General features: G+C 43.6%; 2 protein-coding genes across 2 annotated transcripts; both read left to right on the forward strand.

The window, feature by feature from the left end:
• The first annotated feature begins 7361 nt into the window (after positions 1 to 7361).
• LOC125899528 (trace amine-associated receptor 13c-like) lies at positions 7362 to 9885 on the forward strand. Its single transcript, XM_049593922.1, has 3 exons — positions 7362 to 7526; positions 8282 to 8478; positions 9069 to 9885. Exons 1-3 carry the CDS (start codon positions 7362 to 7364, stop codon positions 9883 to 9885), a joined length of 1179 nt encoding a protein of 392 aa, XP_049449879.1.
• Positions 9886 to 19800: 9915 nt separating this feature from the next.
• Positions 19801 to 21410, forward strand: LOC125899529 (trace amine-associated receptor 13c-like). Its single transcript, XM_049593923.1, has 2 exons — positions 19801 to 20006; positions 20600 to 21410. The coding sequence occupies exons 1-2, from the start codon at positions 19801 to 19803 to the stop codon at positions 21408 to 21410; spliced, it is 1017 nt and encodes a 338-aa protein (XP_049449880.1).
• The last annotated feature ends 3844 nt before the right edge of the window (positions 21411 to 25254 follow it).

Below are 25254 nucleotides of genomic sequence, written 5' to 3' on the forward strand. Positions count from 1 at the left end.
AAATGTATGCATGACACGGGGACACCAAATGTTGGGATATATGCCTCATTGAGGGAGCACCATTAGTTGGGACTTTGCCTTTACATGCCTGACCTTGTAATGGATCTCTGATTAAGGTATAAAAATTGCTACCGGAAATAATTAATAATTATTAATAATAATTATCAATTATGTTAGATAATGTGACTTAATTTACATAAATCACCTCTTCAGGCACCATTCCCGAAAAGGGAAAAATGATCGCCAGTAAGACTGATATCTATCAGTCTCATAAAGTTCACTAAATTATCAATTTGGAACTTTGATTAATAATTAAGTTAATAACCATAACCAAAATTAATAGTAAAGGCTGAAGGAATTTGGAGTTCTTGACCGAGCAGAGGCTGATCACTCATTCACTCTTGTGCAATATTAAACAGACAGCAGGCATGGTTCCAAATATATTTATTCATAAAGGAAGCAAAGCAACAAAACACACAAATTCTAACAAACTAACTTTATACAAGCAAGTGTGTGTGTGTGTGTGTGTGTGTGTGTGTGTGTGTGAGTGAGAGAGTGAGAGGGAGAGGGGGAGAGAGAGAGAGAGAGAGCGAGCATGCGGCTAGGACAAAGATAAAGGAAAAGAAGCGGGAACTTTGAGTTGCCTCTTTGGGTGTAGCCCTGTTCAAAGCCAAAGTGTGAGTGAGTCTATGTGAAACAAACAAACAGTCTTGCTTAGCCTGTGCAGCTGTGATAATGCTATGCCAGTTGTTACGATACCAGTCCTTGAATGGATGGGGGGAAGAGTTGTTTTGTGGTGGCTGCTTTTGTGAGCCGGCAGATGGAGGCTGGATAGAGCTGTGGTTCCAGGTGCAGTCTTTGTTGTGTCCTTTGTTTCAAAGGTGCAGATCCGAGGAAGCTGGTCACTCGGAGTCCTTGCAGAGCTAGATGTTGGGGTTGCTAACTCAACTTGGTTCTCCTTGTTGCTGGAAAGGCAGTTGCAAACCTTGTGTTTGCACACTAACTTCTTTGGTTCCAGGTTTTGCTCCTGCTGTGAGTGAGGGAAAGTCGTGGTCCAGGAGAAAGAGAGCAAGAATTCTCAGGACCATATCCCGGGATCTGAGTTGGTTGGCCGCTCAGAGGAAGAAGGCATCTGGGCCAGTCAAGGGCCCAGGAGAAAGAGGAGAAAAAACAAAGATGATGTGAGAGAGCAAGAGTTCTCTAATAGTTGCCTGTTGATATCGTTGAGTCACATGACACTGTAAAAGTACTGTCCAATCAAGTTTAGACACAGCTCTCTCGCTGAGGTGTGAGGTGGGGCATCCTGTGGAGATAAGGGCCAAATGGCTGCTCTTTGTTTGAAGAACAAAGAACAAAGAACCCTTACATGTCCAGTTTAGATCTGCACAAATGACAAATCGTCTGTGGTCCAGTGAATCACAACAAACTTGCTGCATATTTTGGACAAAAATATAATTATGACAAGTTTAGACAAAATAAAAGCTGACACAAAAGCCATATATATCCCAGATATCCCACAAATGTGACAAGGGAGGTCGGTGAATGCAAATCAATTGATCACAAAATGGATGTCACATTTTATGATAGATTGATGTTTGCACCGTTCATCTGCTGTTCAGTGTCATACTGTGATGTCTAAATACTAAGTGTAAACTGTATGTATTACGTACCCTCAAAATTAAAACAATGGTATAAAAAATGAAGCGCTTTTGTAATTTTGCAAAAATCCCACAATACTTTATCTCTGTAATTTTACCATCTGTGTGCTGTGCAGCACAACAAAACCTGTCAGTGATCAGTCAGTGATGCAAAACGTAAGTAACCGTGTTCATGTTGAGTAATAAATATTATAATCACAGCATAGGTTAATAAGGCCAGTGAGAAAGGTGACCAACGAGCATTCTTAGTGTCTGCAAATTTGGAGATAATTGTGTCCAATTAAAAAAATGCATAACTCAAAATGTGACAAAAAGCTTATATGTAAAACATGAAGCAATGTGATTTGAATCCAAAAGCACACTTTGGGCCCATTTGTATTTGCATGCTTTGTTTCAAGCAATACCAAAACCAAACTAGAATTGCAAGCAGTCATGAACAGGGGCCAAGCCCCCCCGTGCGACTCAGTCCCCGTGTCGCGGAGCCATGGAAGTTGTCCCGAAGGACGGGCTCTGGGCAAGCACATGTTTATGAATGTGTCATTTAAAATGTGGAAGTTAGAGGCAAAACTGCCTTTGCATCCGTTATAGCGCCACCTATAGACCGATTTGCAACGAATTAGGCACAAAGCCTCTGGATGACCTCGGGAATGAGTAACTTAAGTTTGATGTTGAAAGCATCTACTTTGAGCGAAATATGAAACAATGTGTGTTGTTTTAGCTAGCAAAAAAGATTGTTTGGTTGTAACAAGTGCATTTTTTGGAGTGCCAAAATTCTTTTGATAACTTTTCATCAGACACATCTGGAGATTCTATGTGAAAAGTTTCAGGCAGGTGGCACTTAAAATGTAGGAGGAGTTCGAAAAAGTAGGCTTTGGACATGTGGCAAATTAGCAAAAAGAATATGCAGCAGAAGTGGGCGGGGCCTGTGTCAGAAAACCCAGCTGTATCCAGGGAACACATAGATATAATGTTTGTGAAAGTGTCATTTAAAATGTGTAAGTTGCAGGCAAAAACGCCTTTGCATCCGTTATAGCGCCACCTAGTGGAGTACATGTGCAATTTTTGGTACGGAAGATCTGTGTCCTATTCTATATGTACCCTTAAAATTTCAAAGCCCTCCGCATAATAGTTTGGCTGAAATTAATGTTTGTTGTTTACCTTGTAATAAGCCACGCCCACATTGACCAGTCATGACCACCTTCAAGATATGACCTCAGAATTGGCCCTACATCATACCAACCGAATTTTGTAGAAATCGGTGCAGCTATTCAAGAGATATAAACTTACCATATTTGTAGCGCCCCCTCATTCCCAAAATTCGCCAAATTCGGCTCTTATCCTCACAGTGTTATGCCAACCAATGGTCTCAAATTTGATGTTAATATCATTTAGTTTGCCCGAGCGAGATATCCAACAGTTTGCATTTTTATAGCTAGCTGTAGAAGTTTGTTTGTTAATAATTTGCGCATTTTTTGACCGAATAAAATTCTTTTGATAACTTTAGATCAGGTCCAGTAGAAGAGTGTATATGTCAAGTTTCACACAGATTGCACAAATTCCCAGGGTAAGTTCGAAAAAGAAGGTTTTCCAGTTTTCGCAATTTTGCGAAAAAAACTTCCAGGCGCAAGTGGGTGTGGCCTTGGCAAAGTGATTCAGCTCTATTCAGGGAAGCTGGGGATACAAGATTTTTGAATGTGCGACAAACGGTGTAGGAGCTATAGGCAAAAACGCATTGGCCTAGGTTATAGCGCCCCCTGCAGGCAGATATACATAGTTTTTTGCGTCTGAGGTACGTGCAGGAGTCTGGACCACCCCTCCAAATTGCACCGCCCTCCCTTGCATGGTTTAGCCTGCAGCACCACTTTTACCTACGGAAGAATAAAAATAAAAATCTTTACAAAAACAATAGGGTTCCTAGCACCGCTGGTCCTGGGAAACACGTCTGCTTGCATACGTGTTTCATGTCACAATTGCTGATGCAACATGATCTCATAGAAACATGTGAAATGACCACGATCTTTGAACACCGCATCACATACTGGTGGCACCTGTGGTGTTGAAATTACATGATGGCAGCATGCTTGGGTTTAGGCACCAAAAGTATTTGGTTAGGTTTAGAAAAAGATTGTGTTTTGTGTTAAAATAACTTCACTTAACTACACGTAAGGGATGTAAGTATATTGTAAAATGACATAAATACTTCATGTTATGTGACGTTACTACTTAAAAGATTAAAGTATGCTGAGTACAGATACATAAAAGAGGACTTTTACTTTCACACAAGACACAAACAGCAGTGTCTTGGTTGAAGATCTTGGGCTCTAGTTTCCCGGCGCAGCGCAGGTGGCGCAGGGTGGCGAACCCCGCGCAGAGCTAGTTTCGAGCAGCGCAACCCAAGGCACGCTCAGTTTGGTAGTTTGGCAGACAGAGGTGTGCTGAGATGGGTGTGGCAGCGCAGCAGGGGGAGGTGTCGACAGATCCAGCTCGGCGCAGTGACAGTTTCGTGCCAAAAGGCTTCGCCGAAGGTGCGCTAAAAGCTCGCCATCTGAAACCAGGTCTACTGTCAGCGCAGGGGGAGCGCAGCTGGTGTAAGCCGAAGTTTGGCTGACCGGTGCACAGTGCACACACGTCACCAAAACCTCACAGGCAGGTTTCCAGAATATCAGGCACATTAACGATGCAATAAATGGACACAAAACCACTATTCAATGCAACTATCTGCAATTAGCACATAAATGTATCTCTATATCGACTGTCCTGTCACATCTGATGTCAGATCAAAGGGGATTGGCACCGTTTGGCATGCGTAATGGAAACCCAACCTGATTTGATTAACACAGCCTACAAACTAATGAGTTCACATCCCTCTCAGCCAACCACAAACAGCCACAGCATCAGATAGGGAGTATATATTCAGCATCTGTCATCTTAGAAAAGTCAAAAGAAAAGAAACAGAGTGAGACTGCGAGAGAGAAAGAGAGAGCGCACGAGAGAAACGCAACTTTGATTTACAATTGCGGTGACCTTCTCCCAGGCTACCTTTATATCACCAGCCCGTGGAGGTCTGCTCGCAGTTCCGTATATTCGGACACTGCGAGCTTGGATCTCCTGGACCAAAACATTAGTTTCCTCCTGGGAGGAGTTTGGCCGTCTGACGCTGCTGCTCTCTTCTGCCATGCCGAATTCAGTAAACTCTCATTACACCTTCGCGCAGCGCATTTAAGGGCGAGGACAGGGGCCCATTTGATTGGTGTGATGTGTGTAAAACCCACTCCACGTCTTCTCTCCTCCATCTTTGCGACTTGCGCAGGTAGGAGGGACAGAGGTGGGAAAGAGGAGTAGCTGCGCCAGGGTGCACGGTGTGCCCAACTTACAAAATCCGCCTGGCCACACCCAGTTGACGAAGCGCAGGTGCGCTGCGCCCCCGCTGCGCCCGGTCTGCGAAACTAGAGCCCCTTGTGTCTGTTTGACCCATCCATCACCCTGACCTCCAACATGGTGGACAACATGACAGCTCCCCAAAAGTGAAGCCAAAACATTTTGATTGGCCCCTGGTGGCTGGCTGCAGCGTAGCTCATTAAAATTTTCCCAAAGATGGTTTCTGTCATTTTGGGTAGTTCTTATTATGCTGACGGATGACAAGCCTTAAGACCTTGATTATGCTTTATTTTGAAGCTTGTGAGTTTTCATCTAATGGTGTTGCCTTGCCCGCACGGAAAATTTCAATGTTTTGACTGGAGGCAGGAGGTTGTTGTAATTTGACTTTACACCGTCCAAGCTGTCTTGAATTTCACGTGCTGGATACGAGAGTCCACTCAACTCAACTCAACTTTATTTACAGAGCACTTTAAAAACAACCACAGCTGAAACAAAGTGCTGTACAAAAATAAAAACATAAGACAAACAATAAAAATAATAAAAACAAAACAGTAAAACAAGAGCAGAGTCTCACGCTGGGTTAAAAGCCAAGGAGTAAAATTGGGTTTTAAGACTGGTTTTAAAAACGGACAGTGAGGGGGCCAGTCTAATGTGGACAGGTAAATCATTCCACAGTCTGAGAGCCGCTACAGAAAAGGCTCTATCCCCTGTGAGCTTCCGCTTAGACCTCGGTACATCCAGGAGCAGCTGGTCAGCTGACCTGAGGCACCGAGCAGGAGCGTAGGGACAAAGTAGCTCAGAGAGGTGAGGCGGGGCGAGACCGTTTAAAGATTTAAAAACAAATAAAAGAATCTTAAAATGAATTCTAAAGTGCACAGGCAGCCAGTGGAGGGAGGCCAGAATGGGCGTAATGTGTTCCCTCTTACGTGCTCCAGTTAAGAGCCGAGCAGTGGCGTTCTGAACCAACTGAAGTTGTGCGAGGGAAGACTGGCTGACTCCAAAATAAAGTACGTTACAGTAATCCAGCCGGGACGTGATGAAGGCATGGATTACTATTTCAAAGTGCTGTTGTGCAAGAAAAGGTTTAACCTTTGCCAGCTGCCTAAGGTGAAAGAAGCTGGACTTAACCACTGCACCAATTTGACGCTCCAATTTAAAACCACTGTCCATCTTAAAACCCAAGTTAGAAACAGTTGGCATCTAAAGACATCTACATAATCAAATTGACTTATAGTCATTGCACCACTGTGCCACCCATTAACAACAGGAAGTCAGCAGATGGGGACTGAGGAGGAGGATGAGTTGAGATGAAATTCTGTTTTTTAAAAGTGGCTGGACTACCACATGTTTGACAGATTTGGGAACATGGCTGGTTTCCACAGAGCTATTGATAGTTGAGAGAATACTGGGACCAATGGTGTTAATTACTTCTTTGTGGAGTTTGGTTGGTATAATATCAAGAGAGCCCTGCTCTGCACATTTAGAGGCAGATGCTTCAAGACAAGGGGTGGGGGTGGGGCAGTGGTGTAGTGGTAGTTGATGAGGTGGGTGTACTACTAGGTAGATAGGTAGGTTACCAATGAGGAAGTGGTCATACTCTCCTATATATTACAATGGCTGTTTAGCTGATAGGTGGGTATACTGTCACTGGATAGAAAAAGAAGTGGGTATACCCCGTATACCTGAGTATACCCTCCACTACACCACTGGGGTGGGGGAGGTGACAGAGTTGAACACACTAAGAAGTATCCTGGGGTTATGACAGTTCTTGTTAATATGATCAGAGAAATATTGGGCCCTGGCATTTTTGACTGCTAGCTGGTATTTCTTCAGCAGATCCTTCAACATTTGAAATGAGACTTCCAGTTTATCACGCTTCCACCTTCGCTCTGCTCTGTGTATTATACTGCACAAACTCTAAACAAACACACTTTCCCAAAAGGCATCAGAGTACTGTAAAGCTTGTACTGCAAAGGAAGGTTAGTGGGTTAGTGGGATATGTCGAGGCTGAAGAGTCTAAAAAGTTTATGCTGTTTATGTATTTATGCTGCACAGCTAGCCTTGTCAAAAACAGAGTTTTGACATAAAATTGGCTAAAAACTACCCAACCCTTTTGGAAATAGTCTCTCTGTATTAAATAGTCAATCTATGAGCAGTACAGATCCTCAGCTGAGGGAACATGTGGTACGACCCGGCTCTGAGGCCGCAACCAGAAACGAGAGCAGAGAGGGGATCAGTGCCAAATAGCGCTTAGTTTATTGATGAAAGTAAAACAAAAGAAGGCAAAAGGTCCATTTCAGCAACCAGCGGTGTAGGAGCACCCTCATGCCCCATGGAAGGAACGCGTGTCTAGGTACAGTGGCGGCCACGGGGTATCTGAGGAAGGAGGGATATATGGTCGAGCACATCACCAGGCCCAGGTGCAGCTCATCACCTGATGACGACGACCCCGCCTCGGACCAGAACCTGCCAGGAAGACAACAGCACACAGTACGCCAGCACCACGTAGAGGAGTGGAGGGGTCGTCACACATGTAATAATTGCAAACTTGACAGCCATAATGTTAACGTTATATTAGTGATGCCACTGAATGAAGCTATGCAATGACAGAAGTGCTTACTGTATATATTGCTTTTTTTCCCGCCATGGCAACTATGGGTGTTACAGAAAATCTGAGCAAGAATATTGCGTCAATTTATTTGTGAGGTTGTTGTTACTCTCACTATACTCTGGTCCATTTCTTCATGCTGGCTCTAAAAGAAGCCTTCTTTAAAATCACAGGTAGCACATTAATGGTTTACCATATTATTAATGAGTTCATACAAACAGTGCATGAGAGCAGCCTGTCACATTGCAGTCCACCAGGAATGTGAGCTTGTGCATTGTGTTGCCACAACAGTTGAGCTAGGTCTGTATCTTTCGCTGGGTAACAATATTAATATTTTTCCTTGAGCCCTCTGCACTGGCACCTGTGCTGTGTGGCCTCTTTGAAATCAGTAAGGGCTGTTCCATAACTTCCTGTTGATGGTCCGCTTAGGTGACTTAAAACAGGGCAAAGAGGTAAGACAAGGTAAAGAAAACAAGAGTGTAGATTGACATAGAGCAGAAACACTGGGTTCCAGTAAAAGTGATGAAGATGATGTGCAGAGTGAGGGAGGCGGGGCATCTGAGTCCAACAGAGACCGAGAGAAAAAGGAGGAGAGGAATTTCAAAAGCTTAAGATATACTTTGGTTATATGACTCAGATTTGTTCAGGAAGCTGCCAGAGCTGCAGCTCTCTGAAGATGGAGGAGCTCTGCTTTCCACAATTGCTCAACACCTCCTGCAGAAAGCCCACCTCTCCTTGGGCCAACTTTGTGCTCCTTAACATTGTGCTGTGCTTTATCTCTCTGTTCACTGTGGCTCTTAACCTCCTTGTCATCATCTCAGTCTCCCACTTCAGGCAAAGATTAACTTAAAAATGTCAACAGCTTCTGTAGATTAGAAGAACTGTCTTTGAGTTGGTACTGAATAATGTTGCACCTTGGAAATGTATTTAAGACACATTTGACTTGTATTCTGCCCTTTTGCACAAACTTAACTGTGATTTTGACACCAGATATTGCAGTTAGATGTCCACATTTAACCATATTGAAACTGCAGATGTTGTCGATCAGAAAACATTTCATTAGATGTTTATTTTATTTTATTTTTTTACAACTGTTTTAGTCATTTCGATTTGGGGACTTGGTGAGTTCATGTTTTCACTGTGGCTCTTAACCTCCTTGTCATCATCTCAGTCTCCCACTTCAGGCAAAGATTAACTTAAAAATGTCAACAGCTACTGTAGATTAGAAGAACTGTCTTTGAGTTGGTACTGAATAATGTTGCACCTTGGACTTGTACTTTGTCTTGCTGACTGTTAATTATAACTACAGATGTTGCTGATCAGAAAACATTCCATTATAGACCTTTTTTACACTTGTTTTATCTGTTTTGTTATTTAGATCTGAGGACTTGTTGGGTTTATGAGTTTTTCCTCTTTCTCTCCAGGCAGCTCCACACACCCACCAACATCCTCCTCCTCTCTCTGGCTGTCTCAGACTTTCTCGTAGGCCTCCTGGTGCTACCGGGAGAAGTCCTGCTAAAAACATACTGCTGGTTTCTTGGTGACCTCATGTGTTTGCTCTATTTTTATGTGTCCTTCATCATTACGTCTTCTTCGATAGGAGACATGGTGCTCATATCAGTCGACCGCTATGTGGCTATTTGTGACCCTCTGCATTACACCACCAGAGTCACTGTGAAAAGAGTTAAACTCTGTGTGTGTTTGTGTTGGCTCTGTGTTGTTTCTTACTGCAGTCTCTTGTTAAAGGATGACCTGACTCAACCAGGCAGGTATAATTCCTGCGATGGAGAGTGTGTGATTGTCATTAACCACACTGCAGGAGCTGTTGACCTTGTTGTAAATGTTATTGTTCCCATTTCTGTCATTGTCGTTCTGTACATGAGAGTATTTGTTGTGGCTGTGTCTCAGGCTCGTGCCATGCGCTCTCACATCACAGCTGTCACTCTCCAGCTTTCAGTGAATCAACAAGCAAAGAAATCTGAGCTGAAAGCAGCCAGGACTCTTGGTGTTCTTGTAATTGTGTTTCTAATATGTTTCTGCCCATATTACTGTGTCGCTCTTGCAGGTGATGCTTTGGTCAGTTCTTCATCTGCATCATTTGTGTTTTATCTGTTCTTTTTGAACTCATTTCTTAACCCCTTGATCTATGCCTTGTTTTATTCCTGGTTTAGAAAAGCAGTTAAACTCATTGTCAGTCTTCAGATTCTGCAGCCTGGCTCCTGTGAGACCAACATACTGTAGAGAGGCTGTGGAGTGACTGAAATGAGGCCTGCTCCACCAAGGTTTTGAATTGAAAATCACAAAAAAGTTTGGTAACACTACATAATACGGCCCGCGTCCTTAGTGTGTACCTCCCGTTCACCTACCACCTACTTTACCCCAACTTCCACAGACATACAGTGTAACTTCCCGCACTCACTTCCCGCACGTATTTCCCCGTGTCTTACAGTATAACTAGGCTGCTTCTTAGAGCGTACCTCCCGTTCCAACCTGATCTCACAGAAATACGTGAAATGACTACGACCTCTTAACACCGCATTCCGTGGTGGCAGCACGTAATCGGTTGAAATTACGTGCCGGTACCACGGAAACAATGCCAATGTAAAGTCGATTAGAATCCTTTTTCGTGCTGGACACACGAATTCCCTGATTCAATAACGTCCTTTATAGACACAAAAACACTAAAGTGTTCTTGATATTAAAACGGCAAATATATTCCTCTGTTATAATTTCCCACCAATAATAATAATAATAATAATAATAATAATAATAATAATAACAATAATAATAACATGATAGTTCGGCTGTACTAGATATTTGATATATTCAAATATTCAGTCCCAAAAACGCCGTTTCTAGATAACATGCTAAAATATCTGAAGTTAACCATCATCCTTGCTTCTTCTTAACATATTTCATCTAGGTGCAGTGTCATTATTAGTTCAGCTTTACTAGACTTTTGATATATTCAGTAGATGTATCTTTTTACGACTCTATTTTACAAACTGCAAAAAAACCTGCCGTCCCGAAAATGTCGTTTCTAGCGTATTAGTTAAAATATCTAAAATTAGCTGACATCTTTACTTTTTCTTAACATAGTTCATCTAGGTGCAGTGTGTTTAGTGTTTTAGTTCGTCCTTACTAGATATTAGATATACTGGGTAGATATATCTTTTTGCAACCCTATTTAGAACCCTACTTTGCAAATCAGAAGAACTACAACTATCAAACTGCATGGCGCGGTTCCAGGGAATTGTAGTTTTTAAAAAATCTAAGTGTTTTTCCCAGATTTGGAAGTTGTAAATACTGAATTGAGAGTACACTGTGGACTTTAAGGGGATGGTAAACACACTTGTGTAATCAGATTTTAAATATCTAATTTCTAAATGGGTGAAAATTAATTGTATCCATATTTTACCCATATCTGACAGCACCCCCAGTTGTTTACGACACTCACATGATAGTTGAGGTCAAGAGCTCTCTATAACAGTTGGTCCCATGTCTGCAGCCCCTTTTGTTGCTGAGTTAAAAGCACTCACACATGCACTGAGGTCAAGGTTCAAAGGTCAATGGCTGAAAGCAGGAGCCATGCAGAATCATCATACTGACATATGTTACTCTTTCCAATGATGTATTTGGTTTAGCTCTACGACAAAGTTTTGATTTTTTCTTTTTTTGGACACAAGCCATGCCAGGTGTAGTTTCAGAGAGCACTTTGAAGGCCCAGTGTATAAAATGATTTTCGTTTTTTGCTTGTTTTTTTCTTTTTTACTGTAGATAGTTACTAAAATGAGTCATCCTCAGACAATACAATACTACTAAAAAGTAAAACCAATAATAACAATAATGAAATAAGCAAAAATAATATTAAAATCATATTGAAATTTTAAAATCTATTTACAGAGTGGAATGGTAGCCTAATAGATAACTTGGATACTATTTATTATTGTTTAGACGCTTTATTATTGCTTAAATACTATTTAGCCTATTTGTTATGGTCTGCTTTTGATGCATGTTTTGGTGGTGGCTTTTGTGTTTTTCTGTTTGTTTTCCTGTCCTTCCTGGACCTGTAGGGCTGGTGTGTGGAGGAGGCGGGGCTGACCTACTTTTCCACCACAGGCGGTGAGACACACCTGGTTTCCATCTCACCTTGTCAACCTTGCTATAAAGCCGGCTCTGACTTCACCTTGAGTGCCAGATAATTCTGTCTTGTTCGGTAGTGCGTCTCTCGTTAGAGCCTTTATCATCTCGTAAGTATTTTTTGCCTTTTTCTCTCGTGGACAAACCCCACTGACTTGTGCTTTTGTTTCTGTTCTTTGTAGTATACTGCCTCGCCGCCTTTCGTTCTCCGGAGCCCTCGCCTCCAGCCACCACCGGGCAGCTGATTTCTCCCTGCAGACGTTTTTGTGTTTAGCGGCTTTTTTGTAATAAACTGTTAAGAACTTTTACTCCGCCTGTCTCCTGCTACTTGGGTCCCGTTGGTTATCAAGCCAGTCCGTAACAGAATTATCTGGCCAAAAATGGACCCAGCAGAGACAGAGCGTTTGAGAAATGCACTCGCTACACAGGGAGCCATGGTTGGCAACCATGACGCCATGCTGAAGCAGATTTTGGACCATATGCACCAGCTTACAGACAGCGTCACACGGATCGGCGGGTGACTGGATGACTTCGCAGACCGGCTCGTCTCCTCCGGACCTTCCACCCAGCTTCCTGCTCTTCCGATACATCCGGAGAATCCACCCAGCAGCGCCACCCCCCAGCCCCGAGAACCATATATTCCCATCTCTGCCAGGTATGAAGGAAACTTAGGGACATGTGCTCAGTTTTTACACCAGTGCTCCTTAGTTTTTAGTCAACAACCTGTAACCTATGCCACTCATGCTTCAAGAATAGCATTTGTTATGAGTTTGCTTTCAGGACAAGCTGCAGCTTGGGCCTTAGCCATCTCCGGCCAACGCCAAGAAATTTGTTCAAATTACGCTTGTTTTGCTGAAGAAGAAATGAAAAAAGTTTTTGATCATCCCGTTAAAGGGAGAGAAGCTACGGGAAAATTGTTAGATTTACAACAGGGCAACCAGTCAGTCTCCCAGTACGCAGTTTCTTTCCGCATACTTGCAGTAGAAAGTGTGTGGAACGATTCAGCTTTACAAGCTCTTTTTCGTAAGGGATTATCGGGGGAGGTTAAAGACGAGTTGGCGGTGCGAGACAAAACAGCGTTCTTAAACGAGCTTGTTGATTTAGCCATTCGGTTAGATAACAGACGGAGGGAAAGATACAGGGAGAGAAAAGATAGGTAGAGGCCCCGTGCTTTCACCTCCACCCCACTCAGTTCTGCCTCCGACAGACCTGTTTCCTCCTTGCCTCTGCCGACCCCAAATATATCTCGCCCTGGCGCCTTGGCCCCTGGTTCCAAAGAAGAGCCGATGCAGTTGGGACGGGCTCGGCTGACCCCGGCGGAGAGACAGCGGCGCCGGCACAACCAGCTCTGCATCTACTGCGATGGGGAGGGCCATTTCTTGGCTCAGTGTCCAGAGGTGCCAAAAGACCGGACTCATCAGTAGGCGAGGGGGCGCTGATGAGCCGAACTACCACTTCTACAGCCTCTCCAGGCAGACTACCAGTAAAGGGTATGTTGCACTACGCTCAGCTGACTACTCCCATGCAGATTGTGGTGGACTCAGGGGCAGACGACAACCTCATAGACTCAGACTTTGTTACACGCAATAGCCTTCCATTGATAAAGCTAAATTCGCCTAGAGAGGTCCGGGCTATTGATGGCAAGCTACTGGAGGTTGTTACTCACAAGACTGAACTCATAAAGCTGACTTTTTCTGGTAACCACCATGAATACATCGAGCTGAATGTAATGTCCTCTCCTCTGATTCCCGTTGTGCTCGGGATACCTTGGCTAAAATTGCACAACCCACACATGGACTGGGCCACGGCCACCATTCGTAGTTGGAGTAGTTACTGCGACGCTCACTGCCTACACTCCGCCATTCCAGAGAGAAACCCATCAGTTTTAGTGAACCAGAGAAAAATGATTTGACCTCTGTCCCCAGTGAATATCATGACCTGCGGGAAGCGTTCAGTAAGGACCAAGCTCTGTCACTTCCTCCATACCAACCTTATGATTGTGGCATAGACTTGCTCCCAGGTGCACCTCTCCTCACAAAAAGACTATACAACATTTCCAAACCTGAAAAAGAATCCATGGAGAAGTATATTGAAGACTCTCTAGCCGCAGGTCTCATCTGCTCCTCTTCATCTCCGGTGGGGGCCGGTTTGTTCTCCGTGGAGAAAAAGGACAAGACCCTACGCCCCTGTATCAACTACTCAGGTTTGAATGAGATCACAGTAAAAAAACAAATATCTGCTCCCCCTCATAGACTCAGCTTTTGGTCCTCTCCATGAAGCGACCATCTTCTCACAACTGGATTTAAGAAATGCATATCATCTGGTCAGAATCAGAGAGGGTGACGAGTGGAAAACTGCATTCAATACACATTTAAGGCATTTTGAGTACTTAGTCATGCCTTTTGGCTTAACTAATGCACCTGCAGTTTTTCAGGCTCTGGTGAATGATGTTTTGAGAGATCTGTTAAACAAAACTGTGTTTGTGTATCTCGATGACATTTTGATTTTCTCGCAGACTCCTGAGGAACATGTTAGCCATGTCCGGGAGGTCCTCAAAAGACTCTTGGACAACAAACTGTTTGTAAAAGCTGAAAAATGTGAATTTCATGTCTCCTCAGTTGACTTTCTAGGCTACATGGTGGAGAAGGGGCAGCTCAGACCAGACCCTGCTAAGGTTAAATCAGTGGAGGAGTGACCGGTTCCCTCTACACGTAAGCAGCGAGAGATTTTTGGGCTTTGCAAATTTTTACAGGAGGTTCATAAGGAATTCCAGCCACATCGCTGCCCCTCTCACCCAGTTAACCTTGGTTAAAAAGTCTTTCGAATGGTCTGTTGCTGCACAGAGCGCTTTTGATAAACTGAAAGGAATGTTTACTAATGCACCTGTGTTGATTCACCCAGATCCCAAGCTGCAATTTGTGGTTGAGGTGGACGTCTCCAATTCAGGGGTAGGGGCCGTTCTCTCCCAGCGCTCACCTGCGGACCAAAATCTCCACCCATGTGCTTTTTTCTCCCTGCTGAGCGAAATTATGATGTGGGGAACCGAGAGTTGCTGGCGGTGGTCCTGGCTCTTCAGGAGTGGCGGCACTGGCTGGAGGGAGCTGCTCATCCCTTCACGGACCACAAAAACCTGTCCTACCTTCGCTCTGCACGCCGGCTGAACCCCCGTCAGGCTCGGTGGGCTCTTTTTCTGGGCAGGTTCAACCTCACACTCACCTATCGGCCAGGGTCCAAAAACCAGAACCCGGATGCAGTCTCATGTCAGTTCACTCCCACGAAGGAAGACACAGCGCCTGAGACCATTCTTCCCTCATCCTGCGTGGTGGGAGTGGTCCGGTGGGAGGTGGAACAGACGGTCCAGGATGCTCTTCGGAACCACCCATCCCCCGATGAGTGTCCTGCTGACCGATTGTTCGTTCCCCCGCCTGCAAGATCCCCAGTGCTCCAGTGGGGGCACTCCTCTCGCATGGCATGTCATCCCAGGGTCCATCGGACCCTCTCCCTACCTATGACTGCAGACACCAGAGAGTTCATCGCTGCCTGCCCGGTCTGCGCCCGAAACAAGTCTTCTCATCGCACCCCTGCTGGTCTCCTGTTCCCCTTGCCTGTTCCTCACTGCCCCTGGTCCCACATAGCAGTCGACTTCTACACCGGACTCCCACCTTCAGAGGGAAACACCATAATACTCACCATCGTGGACCGTTTTTCCAAGGCGGTTCATTTTGTCCCTCTCCCCAAGCTCCCGTCAGTCTTAGAAACAACCAACCTGCTCGTGCAACACGTCTTTTGTCTCCACGGCATGCCCCAGGACATCGTCTCTGACAGAGGCCCCCAGTTCACCTCGCAGGTATGGAAGGCTTTCTGTCGCACTTTGGGCACCACGACCAGCCTCTTGTCAGGGTACCACCCACAGTCCAACGGTCAGACGGAGTGAGCCAACCAGGACCTGGAGTCCGCGTTGAGGTGTGTGGCTTCTCGTCTCCCGGCCTACTGGTGCTCCCAGCTACCGTGGGTGGAATATTCCCACAACTCCATGGTCAGCTCTGCGACAGGTATGTCACCTTTCATGGTGACCCACGGCTTTCAACCTCCCCTGTTGCCCAGCCAGGAACTGGAGGTAGCGTTCCCTTCGGTCCAGGCCCAGTTCCGTCGAGCCCGCCGGGTCTGGCGGGAAGCCAGAGCCGCTCTGGAGAGAACGGTGGTCCAGAACCGGAGGATTGCGGATCGTCATCACACACCGGTTCCAGAATACAAGGTCGGGCAACATGTCTGGTTGTCGTCACGGGACCTCCCTCTCCAGATGGATTTTAGGTTTATCGGACCCTACAAGGTGGAGCGGGTCATCAATCCCAGTGCCGTCCGAGTAAAGCTTCCAGCAGCTCTCAAGGTTCACCCCGTGTTCCACGTCTTGCTCCTGAAACTGGTAACCTCGGCCACGCCTGCGGACATCCAAAATGCGGTTGACAGTGTATGCCGGGTGACCATCAAGGAGACAGGGGGGTGGAGGGGGATCAGCAGGAGGTTGTAGGGGACTGTCAACCACCGGTACCTCGTTGACTGGGAGGGATACGGCCGCGAGGAGAGCTCCTGGTTGTCCAAGTCTCTGATTTTGGACATTCGCTTATTGTCTGATTTTTATGAAAGGTTTCCCAACAAGCCTGGTAGGATGCCAGGTGGCATCTGTTAGAGGGGGGGTACTGTTATGGTCTGCTTTTGATGCATGTTTTGGTGGTGGTTCTTATGTTTTTTTTATTTGTTTTCCTGTCGTTCCTGGACCTGCAGGGCTGGTGTGTGGAGGAGGCGGGGCTGACCTACTTTTCCACCACGGGCGGTGAGGTACACCTGATTTCCATCTCACCTTGTCAACCTTGCTATAAAGCTGGCTCTGACTTCACCTTGAGTGCCAGATAATTCTGTCTTGTTCGGTAGTGCGTCTCTCGTTAGAGCCTTTATCATCTCGTGAGTATTTTTTGCCTTTTTCTCTCGTGGACCAACCCCACTGACTTGTGCTTTTGTCTCTGTTCTTTGTAGTATACTGCCTCGCCGCCTTTTGTTCTCCGGAGCCCTCGCCTCCAGCCACCACCGGGCAGCTGATTTCTCCCTGCAGACGTTTTTGTGTTTAGCGGCTTTTTTTGCAATAAACTGTTAAGAACTTTTACTCTGCCTGTCTCCTGCTACTTGGGTCCCGCTGGTTATCAAGACAGTCCGTAACACTATTATTGTATTTACTTTTAGCATGTTCTACTTTTATCTACTGTGGGCTATATGTTTTAATTTATTTAATAACAAATTTATTTTATGTTTCGCCTCCATCTTAGTATTTTATGTCATTTATCATAGTTGAGTTCTTAACTCCAGTGTGTCCTCAGTGGGAGCCGTCTGCGCGGCCGCTGGTTCTGTGGCGCTGGCTTGGGGTCTGCTCTGGTGGAGTGGAGGGTGGCCAGGTTGCCGGGGGCGGACGGCTCCATGTGATGGTGTTTCCTCTCTGGTTCTTCTGTGCTCAGCCTTATTTTTTTCTTCTTATTTATTTATTTATTTATTAGTGGCGTTTGGATTCGGTTACGGCAGACAGATGGCAATCTGAAATGGAATGAAGCCCACAGACGGTGGACAGCAGCTACAAAACAGTAGTGGAACGTGCCCCATCCACCCACAAAACAATGCTCTTGAAGCCCTACGCTGTCAAAAGCTGGCAAAATACATTTATTATATTTTATGGCCTTGACATTAACCTCTCATATTGTTGTGTTATCAAGGACACTTCTGTGTTTTTGTGTGTATACAGGAATGTTAAAGATATCATTGAGGAAAACGAGGTTGACGTGACGTGATTGAATCAGGGAATTCGTGTGTCCACCACGAAAAAGGATCCTAATTGACTTTACATTGGCATTGTTTCCGTGGTACCGGCACGTAATTTCAACCCATTACGTGCTGCCACCACAGAATGCGGTGTTAAGAGGTCGTGGTCATTTTATGTATTTCTGTGAGATCAGGTAGATAGAGAGAATACTGGGACCAATGGTGTTAATTACTTCTTTGAAGAGTTTGGTTGGTATAATATCAAGAGAGCCTCACTTGATATTATACCAACCAATGTGGATGTTTTCATAATGGAAATAATATGAAGCTCTGGTGAAGTGATGGAGTGGAAGGAATTAAAACTGCCGGTGTTTTCAGTGGAGACAGATAGCCTATTTGCAGGTGGAGAAATAGCAGCTCTGATGTTCATTACTTTGTCTCTAAAGGAATTTAGAAAATCCTCACATTTAGAGGCAGATGCTTCGAGACAAGGGGTGGGGGTGGGGCAGTGGTGTAGTGGTAGTCGATGGTGGGTGTACTACTAGGTAGATAGGTAGGTTACCAATGACGAAGTGGGCATACTCCCCTATATATTACAATGGCTGTTTAGCTGATAGGTGGGTATACTGTCACTGGATAGAAAAAGAAGTGGGTATACCCCGTAAACCTGAGTATACCCTCCACTACACCACTGGGGTGGGGAAGATAACAGAGTTTAACACACTAAGAAGTATCCTGGGGTTATGACAGTTCTTGTTAATATGATCAGAGAAATATTGGGCCCTGGCATTTTTGACTGCTAGCTGGTATTTCTTCAGCAGATCCTTCAACATTTGAAATGAGACCTCCAGTTTATCACGCTTCCACCTTCGCTCTGCTCTGTGTATTATACTGCACAAACTCTGAACAAACACACTTTCCCAAAAGGCATCAGAGTACTGTAAAGCTTGTACTGCAAAGGAAGATTAGTGGGTTAGTGGGATATGTCGAGGCTGAAGAGTCTAAAAAGTTTTCCGTGTCACAAGGGTGGCTCTGTTTTAATCTGGCTAGATCACTGTATTTATGCTGCACAGCTAGCCTAGTCAAAAACAGAGTTTTGACATAAAATTGGCTAAAAACTACCCAACCCTTTTGGAAATAGTCTCTCTGTATTAAATAGTCAATCTATGAGCAGTACAGATCCTCAGCTGAGGGAACATGTGTTACGACCCGGCTCTGAGGCCGCAACCAGAAACGAGAGCAGAGAGGGGATCAGTGCCAAATAGCGCTTAGTTTATTTCTGAAAGTAAAACAAAAGAAGGCAAAAGGTCCATTTCAGCGACCAGCGGTGTAGGAGCACCCACATGCCCCACGGAAGGAACGCGTGTGTAGGTACAGCGGCGGCCACGAGGTATCTGAGGAAGGAGGGATATATGGTCGAGCACATCACCAGGCCCAGGTGCAGCTCATCACCTGATGACGACGACCCCGCCTCGGACCAGAACCTGCCAGGAAGACAACAGCACACAGTACGCCAGCACCACGCAGAGGAGTGGAGGGGTCGTCACACATGTAATAATTGCAAACTTGACAGCCATAATGTTAACTTTATATTAGTGATGCCACTGAATGAAGCTATGCAATGACAGAAGTGCTTACTGTATATATTGCTTTTTTTTCCCGCCATGGCAACTATGGGTGTTACAGAAAATCTGAACAAGAATATTGCGTCAATTTATTTGTGAGGTTGTTGTTACTCTCACTATACTCTGGTCCATTTCTTCATGCTGGCTCTAAAAGAAGCCTTCTTTAAAATCACAGGTAGCACATTAATGGTTTACCATATTATTAATGAGTTCATACAAACAGTGCATGAGAGCAGCCTGTCACATTTCAGTGCAGTCACAACAGTTGAGCTAGGTTCGTCTCTTTCGCTGGGTAACAATATTAATATTTTTCCTTGAGCCCTCTGCACTGGCACCTGTGCTGTGTGGCCTCTTTGAAATCAGTAAGGGCTGTTCCATAACTTCCTGTTGATGGTCCGCTTAGATGACTTAAAACAGGGCAAAGAGGTGAGACAAGGTAAAGAACACAAGAGTGGAGATTGACATAGAGCAGAAACACTGGGTTCCAGTAAAAGTGATGAAGATAATGTGCAGAGTGAGGGAGGCGGGGCATCCGAGTCCAACTGAGACCGAGAGAAAAATGAGGCGAAGTAAGAGGTCATTTGGTTATATGACTCAGATTTGTTCAGGAAGCTGCCAGAGCTGCAGCTCTCTGAAGATGGAGGAGCTCTGCTTTCCACAGCTCCTCAACACCTCCTGCAGAAAGCCCACCTCTCCTTGGGCCAACTTTGTGCTCCTTAACATTGTGCTGTACTTTATCTCTCTGCTCACTGTGGCTCTTAACCTCCTTGTCATCATCTCAGTCTCCCACTTCAGGCAAAGATTAACTTAATTTACTGATGCGAACAGCAACTTTAGATTAGAAGAACTGTCTTTGAGTTGGTACTGAATAATGTTGCACCTTGGAAATGTCTTTAAGACACATTTGACTTGTATTCTGCCCTTTTGCACAAACTTAACTGTGATTTTGACACCAGATATTGCAGTTAGATGTCCGCATTTAACCATATTGAAACTGCAGATGTTGTCAATCAGAAAACATTTCATTATATGTTTTTTTTTTTCTTTACAACTGTTGAAGTCATTTAGTTTTGGGAACCTGGTGAGTTCATGTTTTCACTGTAGCTCTTAACCTCCTTGTCATCATCTCAGTCTCCCACTTCAGGCAAAGATTAACTTAAAAATGTCAACAGCTACTGTAGATTAGAAGAACTGTCTTTGAGTTGGTACTGAATAATGTTGCACCTTGGACTTGTACTTTGTCTTGCTGACTGTTAATTATAACTACAGATGTTGCTGATCAGAAAACATTCCACTATAGACCTTTTTTTTTTACACTTGTTTTATCTGTTTTGTTATTTAGATCTGAGGACTTGTTGGGTTTATGAGTTTTTCCTCTTTCTCTCCAGGCAGCTCCACACACCCACCAACATCCTCCTCCTCTCTCTGGCTGTCTCAGACTTTCTCGTGGGCCTTCTGGTGCTACCGGGAGAAATCCTGCTAAAAACAGCCTGCTGGTTTCTTGGTGACCTCATGTGTTTGCTCTATTTTTATGTGTCCTTCATCATTACGTCTTCTTCGATAGGAGACATGGTGCTCATATCAGTCGACCGCTGTGTCGCGATTTGTGATCCTCTGCATTACACCACCAGAGTCACTGTGAAAAGAGTTAAACTCTGTGTGTGTCTGTGTTGGCTCTGTTCTGTTTCTTACAGCAGTCTCTTGTTAAAGGATGACCTGACTCAACCAGGCAGGTATAATTCCTGCCATGGAGAGTGTGTGATTGTCATTAATCACCCTGCAGGAGCTGTTGACCTTGTTGTAACCGTTATTGTTCCCATTTCTGTCATTGTCATTCTGTACATGAGAGTATTTGTTGTGGCTGTGTCTCAGGCTCGTGCCATGCGCTCTCACATCACAGCTGTCACTCTCCAGCTTTCAGTGAATCAAAAAACAAAGAAATCTGAGCTGAAAGCAGCCAGGACTCTTGGTGTTCTTGTAATTGTGTTTCTAATATGTTTCTGCCCATTTTACTGTGTCGCTCTTGCAGGTGATGCTTCAGTCAGTTCTTCATCTGCATGGCTTTATCTGTTCTTTTTGAACTCATGTCTTAATCCTTTGATCTATGCCTTGTTTTTTTCCTGGTTTAGAAAAGCAGTGAAACTCATTGTCAGTCTTCAGATTCTGCAGTCTGGCTCCTGTGAGACCAACATACTGTAGAGAGGCTGTGGAGTGACTGAAATGAGGCCTGCTCCACCAAGGTTTTTAAGTGAAAATCACAAAAAAGTTTGGTAACACTACATAATATGGCCCGCGTCCTTAGTGTGTACCTCCCGTTCACCTACCACCTACTTTACCCCAACTTCCACAGACGTACAGTGTAACTTCCAGCACTCACTTCCCGCTCGTATTTCCCCGTGTCTTACAGTATAACTAGGCTGCTTCTTAGAGCGTACCTCCCGTTCCAACCTGATCTCACAGAAATACATGAAATGACCACGACCTCTTAACACCGCATTCCGTGGTGGCAGCAATGTAATGCATTGAAATTACGTGCCGGTACCACGGAAACAATGCCAATGTAAAGTCGATTAGAATCCTTTTTCATGGTGGACACACAAATTCCCTGATTCAACATCATCCTGTATAGAAACAAAAACACTAAAGTGTTCTTGATATTAAAACGGCAAATATATTCCTCTGTTATAATTTCCCACCAATAATAATAATAAGAATAATAAGAATAATAACATGATAGTTCGGCTGTACTAGATATTTGATATATTCAAATATTCAGTCCCAAAAACGCCGTTTCTAGATAACTTGCTAAAATTTCTAAAGTTAACCATCATCCTTGCTTCTTCTTAACATATTTCATCTAGGTGCAGTGTCATTATTAGTTCAGCTTTACTAGACTTTTGATATATTCAGTAGATGTATCTTTTTACGACTCTATTTTACAACAAGCCGCAAAAAACCTGCCGTCCTGAAAACGCAGTTTTTTAGAGTACTATCAAAAATATCTGAAATTAGCCAACATCCTTGCTTTTTCTCTTAACATAGTTCATCTAGGTGCAGTGTCATTACTAGTTCGGCTTTACTAGATATTAGATATATTCAGTAGATCTGTCTTTTTACGACCCTATTTTACAAACTGCAAAAAAACCTGCCGTCCCGAAAATGCCATTTCTGGCGTATTAGCTAAAATATCTAAAATTAGCCGACATCTTTACTTTTTCTTAACATAGTTCATCTAGGTGCAGTGTGTTTAGTGTTTTAGTTCGGCTTTACTAGATATTAGATATACTGGGTAGATATATCTTTTTGCAACCCTATTTAGAACCCTACTTTGCAAATCAGAAGAACTACAACTATGTTGCTGATATGTATCAAGCTGCATGGCGCGGTTCCAGGGAATTGTAGTTTTTAAAAAATATAAGTGTTTTTCCCAGATTTGGAAGTTGTAAATATTGAATTGAGAGTACACTGTGGACTTTAAGGGGATGGTAAACACACTTGTGTAATCAGATTCTAAATATCTAATTTCTAAATGGGTGAAAATTAATTGTATCCATATTTTACCCATATCTGGCAGTACCCCCAGTTGTTTACGACACTCACATGATAGTTGAGGTCAAGAGCTCTCTGTAACAGTTGGTCCCATGTCTGCAGCCCCTTTTGTTGCTGAGTTAAAAGCACTCACACATGCACTGAGGTCAAGGTTCAAAGGTCAATAGCTGAAAGCAGGAGCCATGTAGAATCGTCATACTGACATATGTTACTCTCCAGGTTGAGACCTTTCCAATGATGTATTTGGTTTAGCTCTGTGACAAAGTTTTGATTTTTTCTTTTTTTGGACACAAGCCATGCCAGGTGTAGTTTCAGAGAGCACTTTGAAGGCCCAGTGTATAAAATGATTTTCATTTTTTGCTTGTTTTTTTTCTTTTTTACTGTAGATAGTTACTAAATTGAGTCATCCTCAGACAATACAATACTACTAAAAAGTAAAACCAACAATAACAATAATGAAATAAGCAAAAATAATATGAAAATTATATTGAAATTTTAAAATCTATTTACAGAGTGGAATGGTAGCCTAATAGATAACTTGGATACTATTTATTATTGTTTAGACACTTTATTATTGCTTAGATACTATTTAGCCTATTTGTTATGGTCTGCTTTTGATGCATGTTTTGGTGGCGGCTTTTGTGTTTTTCTGTTTGTTTTCCTGTCCTTCCTGGACCTGTAGGGCTGGTGTGTGGCCGCTGGTTCTGTGGCGCTGGCTTGGGGTCCGCTCTGGTGGAGTGGAGGGCAGATGGCTCCATGTGATGGTGTTTCCTCTCTGGTACTTCCGTGTTCAGCCTTATTTTTTTGTTTTCTTCTTATTTATTTATTTATTTATTTATTTATTTATTAGTGGTGTTTGGATTCGGTTACAGCAGACAGATGGCAATCTGAAATGGAATGAAACCCACAGACGGTGGACAGTAGCTACAAAACAGTAGCTACTGTCCACCGTCTGTGGGAGACAGTAGCTACAAAACAGTAGTGGAACGTGCCCCATCCGCCCACAGCACAATGCCCTAAAAGCCCTACGCTATCAAAAGCTGGCAAAATACATTTATTATATTTTATGGCCTTGACATTAACCTCTCATATTGTTGTGTTATCAAGGACACTTCTGTGTTTTTGTGTGTACACAGGAATGTTAAAGATATCATTGAGGAAAACGAGGTTGACGTGACGTTATTGAATCAGGGAATTTGTGTGTCCACCACGAAAAAGGATCCTAATTGACTTTACATTGGCATTGTTTCCGTGGTACCGACACGTAATTTCAACCCATTATGTGCTGCCACCACGGAATGTGGTGTTAAGAGGTCGTGGTCATTTTACGTATTTCTGTGAGATCAGGTTGGTTGAGAGAATACTGGGACCGATGGTGTTAATTACTTCTTTGAGGAGTTTGGTTGGTATAATATCAAGAGAGCCTCTCTTGATATTATACCAACCAAACTGGAGGTTTTCATAGTGGAAATAATATGATGAAGCTCTTGTAAAGTGATGGAGTGGAAGGAATTAAAACTGCCGTTGTTTTCAGTGGAGACGGATAGCCTATTTGCAGGTGGAGAAATAGTAGCTCTGATGTTCATTACTTTGTCTCTAAAGAAATTTAGAAAATCCTCACATTTAGACACAGATGCTTCGAGACAAGGGGTGGGGGTGGGACAGTGGTGTAGTGGTAGTTGATGAGGTGGGTGTACTACTAGGTAGATAGGTAGGTTACCAATGAGGAAGTGGACATACTCTTATATATTACAATGGCTGTTTAGCTGATAGGTGGGTATACTGTCACTGGATAGAAAAAGAAGTGGGTATACCCCGTATACCTGAGTATACCCTCCACTACACCACTGGGGTGGGGGAGATAACAGAGTTTAACACACTAAGAAGTATCCTGGTGTTATGACAGTTCTTGTTAATATGACCAGAGAAATATTGGGCCCTGGCATTTTTGACTGCTAGCTGGTATTTCTTCAATAGATCCTACAAAATTTGAAATGAGACCCCCAGTTTATCACGCTTCCACCTTCGCTCTGCTCTGTGTATTATACTGCACAAACTCTGAACAAACACACTTTCCCAAAAGGCATCAGAGTACTGTAAAGCTTGTACTGCAAAGGAAGATTAGTGGGTTAGTGGGATATGTCGAGGCTGAAGAGTCTAAAAGTTTTCCCATGTCACGAGGGTGGCTCTGTTTTATGGGGTGCCATTTGTCAAGTGTCTCACGCTGAAAATAACATCAACATTTTGCCACATTTAGCTTCAAACAATGTTTAAAAAAGTGTTGTGAATTTTTTACCACATTTACAGCAATATTTGTTAACTTAGAAATATATTCAATAGTTAAATCTAAATATTAAATGTTAAATCTAAATATTAAATCTAAATCTAAATCTAAATGCTAAATCTAAATATTAAATCTAAATCTAAATGCTAAATCTAAATCTAAATGTTAAATCTAAATATTAAATCTAAATCTAAATGTTAAATCTAAATG

The sequence above is a fragment of the Epinephelus fuscoguttatus genome, linkage group LG13 (genome assembly GCF_011397635.1).
Source record: "Epinephelus fuscoguttatus linkage group LG13, E.fuscoguttatus.final_Chr_v1".
NCBI lineage: Eukaryota > Metazoa > Chordata > Actinopteri > Perciformes > Serranidae > Epinephelus > Epinephelus fuscoguttatus.

Excerpts from the sequence above, each read along its gene's own strand:
- LOC125899528 (XM_049593922.1), top strand. The coding sequence starts at position 7,362 with ATGCCCCATGGAAGGAACGCGTGTCTAGGTACAGTGGCGGCCACGGGG. Across the intron at positions 7,527-8,281 it reads CAGGAAGACAACAGCACACA|ATTTGTTCAGGAAGCTGCCA; the intron begins GTACGCCAGCAC and ends TATATGACTCAG. Across the intron at positions 8,479-9,068 it reads ATCTCAGTCTCCCACTTCAG|GCAGCTCCACACACCCACCA; the intron begins GCAAAGATTAAC and ends CTTTCTCTCCAG.
- LOC125899529 (XM_049593923.1), top strand. The coding sequence starts at position 19,801 with ATGACTCAGATTTGTTCAGGAAGCTGCCAGAGCTGCAGCTCTCTGAAG. Across the intron at positions 20,007-20,599 it reads ATCTCAGTCTCCCACTTCAG|GCAGCTCCACACACCCACCA; the intron begins GCAAAGATTAAC and ends CTTTCTCTCCAG.